The 8883-nt window shown below is 31.6% G+C and overlaps 1 protein-coding gene across 1 annotated transcript; it reads right to left on the bottom strand.

Moving 5' to 3' along the window:
* Window positions 1-1329: 1329 nt before the first annotated feature.
* On the bottom strand, window positions 1330-8808 carry si:ch211-244b2.3 (uncharacterized protein LOC557230 homolog). The gene is made up of 13 exons (XM_051108619.1): window positions 8660-8808; window positions 8050-8124; window positions 5827-5876; window positions 5541-5670; window positions 5242-5395; window positions 4989-5109; window positions 4753-4852; window positions 4279-4384; window positions 4062-4167; window positions 3038-3113; window positions 2596-2659; window positions 2167-2287; window positions 1330-2088 (listed from the first exon to the last, which is right to left on the bottom strand). The coding sequence occupies exons 3-13, from the start codon at window positions 5834-5836 to the stop codon at window positions 2033-2035; spliced, it is 1044 nt and encodes a 347-aa protein (XP_050964576.1). The 5' UTR covers window positions 5837-5876; window positions 8050-8124; window positions 8660-8808; the 3' UTR covers window positions 1330-2032.
* Between the last annotated feature and the right edge of the window lie 75 nt (window positions 8809-8883).

Genomic DNA, 8883 nt, shown 5'->3' with positions numbered 1-8883 from the left:
TGAAGTTCTATTTATTTTTTTATTTTTTATTGAAGCCTATGGCATCACAGGTAGTTTGGCAGTAGAAAAAATAGAAATCATTTTAAGGTAATTTTACAAGGATATGTTCTTCCTTCCTTTATGGAAAATATGTTAGGAGAAGAAACCAATAACAGTTGGTCCTCAACTAGCTAGTCTTTATTGAGTGGTAACTGAATTTAGGCAGTTCATCAGATTGACATTTCTTATATTTATTAGTGGATCTTATAAAGTAAGTGCGGATCATATTTCACTTTTTTTGTTTTTGTATAAGAAAATTTTAGTCCTATTTTAGGACTTTAAATTTGACATTGCTCCCATGACAGTTACAAACATTTCAGTAAAGTTTAGAATCCAGTTTTATTTTGTTTTATTGAATTAAAAAAAAAAAAAAAATGTTTGATTCATCATCATGAAAATAATGTTGCAATGCATTTTTATATATATATATATATAATTTCTCTCTCTCTCTCTCTCTCTCTCTCTATATATATATATATAAATATAATTTTTTAAATATATATATATGAATATAGAATGACATTTTGTTGTTCCCCTTAAAAAAATCAAATAAATCTAAAAATAATAGCAAATGTAATAGTAGTGAATGTAGTGAATTTTATATATATATATATATATATATATATATAGGAAAATATATAAAAGTAATAGCAAATGTAATGGTACTGTATGTAGTGAATGCAATATATATATATATATATATATATATACATACATACATTTTTTATATATATCTAAATATATATACAAATATAGGAAAATATATAAAAAATTATCTATAAATAATAGCAAATGTAATGGTACTGAATGTAGTGAATGCAATATATATATATATATATATATATATATATATACATACATTTTTTTATATATATCTAAATATATATACAAATATAGGAAAATATATAAAAAAATTATCTATAAATAATAGCAAATGTAATGGTACTGAATGTAGTGAATGCAATATATATATATGTACAAATATAGGAAAATATATAAAATTAATCTATAAATAATAGCAAATGTAATAGTACTGAATGTAGTGAATTCAATATATATATATACATATATAAATATAGGAGAAAAAAGTCTTGTTCCCTTTAAAAAATAATTCTAATTCTAATTCTAATAAATCTAAAAATAATAACAAATGTAATAGTAGTGAATGTAGTGGATTATATATATATATATGGGAGAAAATTTTCTTGTTCCCCTTAAAAAAAACTCTAATAAATCTAAAAATAAAAGCAAATGTAATAGTACTGAAAGTAGTGAATTCAATCTATACACTGATTTTTAAAAAGATTTATTTAATTATTCTAATGAACATGTAAGTCATTTAAAAAACAATGAAAATGAAACCTTGCATGGATTATTAGCACTTATAAACATATTTTTTATATGTAATTATTAATATATAATGAGACCCAAGGCAGTTTAAAAACAAAAATCATTGCGCAGACATTCATGTTGAGAACTGTCATAAGACATATTGCACAGTAAATGCACTAAAAAGAAAAAATACAAAGAATAAAAGTAGCATTTTTCAAGAACATAATCACCACGAAAACTACTTCTTATGGCAATTAATAAAACAATATAGGCACTTGAGTTAGCATTAGACAAAGTAAACAGAATTTGATATTCCGTTTCGTGATACACTCTTAAAAATCAAGTTATTGGTGTCAAATGGTTCCATGAGGAAGCTTAAACTATGGAATCTTTCAAATGTATAAAAGGTTCTTTACAGTGGGAAAGGGTTCTTTAGATTTTAAAATGTTCTTCTAAAAGAAACTGTTCACTCAAAGGTTCTTTGGAGAATTAAAAATGTTTCTTCTATGGCATCAACGCAGAAAAAAACACAATGGAGCTGCATTTTGACATTTTCTGAGAATGGCCAGCAAACATTGCATGAGCCAGCATCCTGAGATCATTCATGTATAACTACAAGTAAATATGAAAGTAAACATAATAGACAGGTGAGGTCTTATGGCTAAAGGCGGCGTACAGATCTCCTGGTGTTTGTGGACAGGTTGGTCTGGGACATGTCTGCAACACAACACAACCTATTGTCATTTGTACTAAACAACATGTTTAGTTAGTTTGTTAGTTTGTATATTAACACACCTGAGAAATCTAGCTCATAGCTGAATCGGCCTGCTCTGAAACGCATCATCCCAGTGGAGTCCTGCTGGTACTCTGCTTCAATATCTTGACTTGACACACTGCAACATCCCCTAGTACCACCCTACACAAAGACAAAGTCCAACTTTATGACGCACAAGGCAAAAGGTGTGACCGTCTTGGTGTTGTGCAAGAATACAGGTCAAAATGACTCAGAAAGTAACCAGCAAGAAAGCCAAATTGGGCATGTTTTTGCAAACTGCTGTTTATTTTTCTGAATAAATCACCTGGATACAGTTACAAAATGAATTTACTAGCAAGATGCCGCCTAATAAGCACCCAAAAGACCACTTGACAACATCTGCAAGCACCACTTAATAATAATAATAATAAATGTATATATAAAAAAGAGTTTTTTAAAGGCGTATTTACTTTAATGTAATCCGTCCATTGTCCATCCATGTCCATGAACTGCCAGCGAACTTGTGACAATGTACTGCGACAAGAGAACAAGCATTAAAACAAAAGTATTTATTGTAATGCACACACAACAGCAACAATAAACCAATATTTTATTTTATTTTATTTTATTTTATAGAAGCAAGACTTTCTTAACTGTGAAATGCATGGAAGCTTTTCTGCTCCAAAATACAAAAATAAAAAAGGTCATTGTGAATTTTAATCTTACATTCAGAAATTTTGTCCTCAACATTGCGAGTTTGTATCTCACTTTTTTCTCTGAATTCCAAGTTTACATCTCTCAATTAAATTTTTTTTCCCTTGATATTTTAGACACCTGACCACATGTACATGTAGAATTTGAAAAAAAAAAAAAAAGAACTGTGAAATATGAACTTTGAATTTTGATTAATACCTGTTTGTTTGCTGTCCACTGGGGATTCTCCTGACAGATCTTTTTGTACCATATTTATTGTTCACTTGATACATTCCTGTAGACATAAAGATTACATTTATATAGTTGAGGTGGTAAGTTTACATACACCTTGCAGAATCTGCAAAATGTAAGTTATTTAAAAAAAAGAGGGATCATACAAAATGCGTGTTATTTTTTAGTACTGAGATATTTCACATAAAGGACATTTACATATAGTCCACAAGAGAAAATAATAGTTGAATTTATAAAATTGACCCAGTTAAAAAGTTTACATACGATTGATTCTTAATACTGTGTTGTTACCTGAATAATCCAGTGATAGTTGTTCATGAGTCCCTTGTTTGTCCTGAACAGTTTAACTGCCCGCTGTTCTTCAGAAAAATCCTTCAGGTCCCACAAATTCTTTGGTTTTTCAGCATTTTGTGTATTTGAACCCTTTCCGACAATGGCTGTATGATTTTGAGATCCATCTTTTCACAATGAGGACAACTAAGGGACTCATATGCAACTATTACAGAAGGTTCTCACTGATGCTTCAGAAGGAAATACAATGCATTAAGAGCCGGGGGGTGAAAACTTTTTGAATTCAGGGTCAATTTAGCTTATTTTGTCTTATAATAGTTGCATATGAGTCCCTCAGTTGTCGTTAGTGTCAAAAGATGGATCTCAAAATCATACAGTCATTGTTGGAAAGGGTTCAACTACACAAAAATGCTGAAAAACCATAGAATTTGTGGGACCTGAAGGATTTTTCTGAAGAACAGCAGGCAGTTTAACTATTATTTTCTCTTATGGATTATATGTAAATGTCTTTTATGTGAAATATCTTATTCAAGTCAGTACTAAATAAAAAGTAACATGCATTTTGTATCATCCCTCTTATTTTGGTAAAATTAACATTTTACAGATACTTCAAGGTGTATGTAAACTTTTGACCTCAACTGTAGAACTGCAGATTTCTGTATCTGAAAATTTTGTTATAATGACTTATTCTATATCTTACCACTAAAGTAAAGAGTGTAAGAGAATCGTCTGACTGTGAATGAAACTTGGCACTGCGGGTTGAGCTGATACAACCTCTCAATTTCCGCACTATCCAACGAACATCCCTGCAGGCACACAAAAAGTCCCATGAGCTGTTTGGTTAAACGTCAAGTTCACATTAAATTTCAGTTGATCGAGTAAGTGTTGTTTGGTTGAGTACAGACAATGGAACTCACTGGTTTCTGGTACTCAGTCCAAATACCCTCATCACCCATAAACTCCCAGATAGTTTGAGAAGAATAATTTGTAGGGTTTGCAGAGGGAGATGCCACAACTGGTAAACTACATGTGATTTAAAAAAAAAAAAAAATGGCTTTGATGTTTTTTGACAAATACGGTTTTAAAGATACAAGGAATTCTTCATGAAAAAGGAACTTTTCTATAAATAGTAATTAAAACATACAAATAATTCATAATGCAATTGATTAAACACGTTGGGCCCTATTTTAATGATCTAAGTCCATAGTATGAAACGCAGGTGCACTTAGGTCGTATCCGAATCTACGTTTGCTAACACTTTTATTACCTTCAATGCAATGATTTACATAAGAATGAATTTACAAACTATTTACCAGTAATTCATTCTGCTGTTTCATGAGCAAAGCCAAACCAGAGGTAATAAGTCCCAGCTAGAATTAATAAAGCTTTACCTGTTTTGAGTAATGCTGTTGTCTGTTACTACTTCTTTGAATTTTGGTCGCCGCCTTACTTTCCTCAACATATATGTGGACAGATTGGTTTGAGTCATGGCTACATCATTCCAAAAAAAAAACAACAATAAATTAAAACAATGTCTTGCACAGGCAAGTTAGTGTTTTATCATTTCAAGAGAAATATGTTAAAATATTGTGTCGTAGCCATGGATCAGTCTCATTTGTCTACTGACCACTGAAGTCCACCTTGTAAGTCATGTTTCCTACAGTAAACTGGACTGAGCCCCTTGGATTGATGTTGTACTGCTGCTCTATAAAATCACTTGTAATCGAGGATGACATCCCACCTGATCCCTACAGAAATTGGAGAGAAAACAAAATAAAGGCTGATAAACAGACTATAAATATGTTATATTTTGTGTATGCTGGTTTAGTTGGCAACTGCATTATTACAAATGAATATAAGAGATTTCCAGAACCACTTACCTGAGAACCATATTCGCACCAGCGATAGTTGTCTTTGTAGTACCAGCCTATTACTTCTTTCTGGTTATGGGACAGCAGCGTATTACGTCGAATACTATAGCCGTTAGCAAGAGGTCCGGTGACTGTCATGTCGTCAAAGTCAATATAGACAGGCCTGTGCAGTGAATGGTAAAGGCTTTAATACTACATGTATAATTTAACTCATAGTTAAATTATAGTGTGATAATAACACTTCATACTTCATATTAAAATACTGATAAGATGATAACTGTAATGAATTGTTTTGAATGCCAACTCACCCTTTGTTGAGGTGGATGGTGATCCCTTTTGCCCCTGCCTGACAGTAATGGACCTCGATGACAAAATCATTTAAGATAGAACCCCACTGCTGTCCATTAAAAAGCTGCCACTCGAAGTGATTACCTGAGGCTTTAAATGAATGGATGAATGACTGATTGAATGAATGAACGCAGTGAAACATGAGCAATTGGTCAATCACTCAATACGGAAACAAGTTTGGGAATGTTCTTTCTCATTAGGTTCAGAAACAGAAACATAAAATGATAAATAATCCAACAGACCTACCTGTTGCCATGTTGTAAAACAATGCTGTTATTTCTCCCTGAAGTGTTTGCCTGAAGTGAGATTTTAATATAAACATTGAAACTTTAATTGTCCTGTTAAATAAATACTGCTCTTAACATCGCAGTAACGTAGTGTTGAGGAAAGCTACTTTTAAAAGTAATGCATTACAATATTGTGTTACTCCATTAAAAAGTAACTAATTGAGTTCCCTTTCAGTCTGTCACTTTCGACGTCACGTCGACCGACAGACTGCTCTCTAGCGAGATCCGCAATCTGTTAGTTGACGTGACGTCTCCGTTCCCAGGGAACAAGGGTTACATCCCTGATAGCACACATACATCACAGAGACGTCTATTTGACATCTATATTTTCATCAGGAAGACATATTTTTTAGACTGTTTGCTCATCTGCAATATGTCTATAGGCCAAATAGATGTCTATTAAATGTCTTTAAGATGTTTATGATTTAGAATATATGTAAAACTGACATCTTACAGACATCTTGCAGATGTACGTGTGAGGTCTGGGCACATACACTACCGTTCAAAAGTTTGGGGTCAGTAAGACTTGTAATAGTCTTTAAAGTAGTCTCTTATGCTCATCAAGGCTGCATTTATTTGATTAAAAATATAGAAAAAAAACAGTAATATTGCAAAATGTTTTTACAATATAAAATAATGTTTTTTATTTTAACATACTTTAAAATAGAATTTATTCCTGTGATGAAAAGCTGATTTTTTATCAGCTGTTACTCCAGTCTTAAGTGTCACATGATCCTTCAGAAATCATTCTAATATGCAGATTTATTATTAGAATGATCAATGTTGGATAATATCAACAGTTGTGCTGCCAAATATTTTTTGGAACCTGTAATTTTTTTTCAGGATTTTTTCATGAATAACAAGTTTAAAAAGTACAGTGTTTATTCAAAATATAAATATTTTATAACAATGTAAATTATTTATTATTAACTTTTAATAAACTTTTAATTATTAACTTAATACATCCTTGGTGAATAAAAGTATCAATTTCTTAAAAAAAAAAAAAAAAACAATAAAAATGTACTGACTCCAAACTTTTGAACGGTAGTGTACATCACAGAGACGTCTATTTGACATCTATATTTACATCAGGAAGACGTATTTTTTAGAGTGTTTGCTCATCTGCAATATGTCTATAGGCCAAATAGATGTCTATTAAATGTCTTTAAGATGTTTATGATTTAGAATATATGTAAAACTGACATCTTACAGACATCTTGCAGATGTACGTGTGCTGTCTGGGCACATACATCACAGAGACGTCTATTTGACATCTGTATTTACATCTGGAAGATGTATTTTTTAGAGTGTTTGCTCATCTGCAATACGTCTATAGGACATTTCCTATTAGACGTCAAATAGACGTCTATTAGATGTCTTTAAGATGTTTATGATTTAGAATGTATGTAAAACTGACATCTTACAGACGTCTGTCAGATGTTTGTACACAGCGGATGCTTTCCAGATCAAGTGATCTTTAACAGACATCTTGCAGATGTACGTGTGCTATCTGGGCACATACATCACAGACATCTATTTGACATCTGTATTTACATCTGGAACATGTATTTTTTTAAAGTGTTTGCTCATCTGCAATACGTCTATAGAACGTTTCCTATCAGATGTCAAATAGACGTCTATTAGATGTCTTTAAGATGTTTATGATTTAGAATGTATGTAAACTGACATCTTAAAGACATCTGTCAGATGTTTGTACACAGCAGATGCTTTTCAGATTAAGCGATTTTTAACAGACATCTTGCAGACATACGTGTGCTATCTGGGATATGTAACCGAGACGTTACTTGTGCTATTTATTGTATTTTTATTTTTTTTAATAACAAGAAACCCAAAAGTTATATTTTTGTCAACAGTAAAGGCCCTTTCACACCAAAAGTGAAATTAATAAGCCTCAGGTTAAAGGAAGTGCCTGCCTGTACACCTCACTCCCAATTTATCTCAAAACAGAGGAGAGGTGTCAAGTAAATAATTGGAAAAACAAAGTAACTCAAATAATTGTCTAAATTTAAAAGTAATGCGTTACTTTAGCTACTTGAAAAATGTAATATGTTTACGTAATTCGCATTTATTGTAATGTATTACCCCCAACACTGCAGCAAAGTATGTGAAAAATGACATACTAAATAAAAAATTAGGCTACTGTAGAATAATTGTCACCTACCTATAGCATAACAGATGACATCATAGTTAAGGTCATAATTAATAGTTCCACTTCCTTTAATTCATCTTCACATTTCTAAACAAAGAGACATCATACAATTACATGACTGTTCAGTCGAACTTTTTCCATTCTTTGAAATGCTTCCAGTTTGAATACATTTTTGTAAGATTTTAAAGCGTTATATCAGATAAAGTGTTTTATATTGGTAAACTGCATAGTTCTATCTCAAGCAAAAATCATACAATAATAAAACATGTCGGAGAATCCCTTCATAAAGTAACACGGAGTGAACATGAAAACCTTTGAGCTAAATGTCATTAAGACCATTACTTAACTATTAACCATTTTCAAGTAACACTACCCTGGTGAAAAAAACAGCATATGAACAGCATCAAAACATGCCAGGATATGCTGTTTTTTTTCACCAGGGTAGGGATATTTCATTGACAATTAAAATGATGTAATATATAAATATATGAAATATGTAAATAATAGCTTATAAGAAAATAAACTGTAGAATCACATATTTTAGCTGTTATCGAACGCTTTCAGAGGTAAGTAAGATCGTGAAATTACTAATGTAAAATGCATGAATGAATGCTCCACTTACCAAATATAGTTCCTAGACGCGAATACATCGATAGCATATTAAAAACCTTAAAAACGCATTTGTCAATTGAACTTATTGTTGAATGTTCTGTCAGGACAGAATTTAAAGTGCTCCACGGCTAAACTACTGGAACTACTGACACACTTTCGCTTTCTTTTCAGCGTCTTGTCTCGTGATTTCAAAACAAGATTAACCCTCAATGTGAACCAGCTGGATGTTTTGTG

The sequence above is a fragment of the Labeo rohita genome, chromosome 4 (assembly GCF_022985175.1).
Source record: "Labeo rohita strain BAU-BD-2019 chromosome 4, IGBB_LRoh.1.0, whole genome shotgun sequence".
Classification (NCBI taxonomy): domain Eukaryota; kingdom Metazoa; phylum Chordata; class Actinopteri; order Cypriniformes; family Cyprinidae; genus Labeo; species Labeo rohita.
This window is presented reverse-complemented; position numbering and strand designations above follow the sequence as displayed.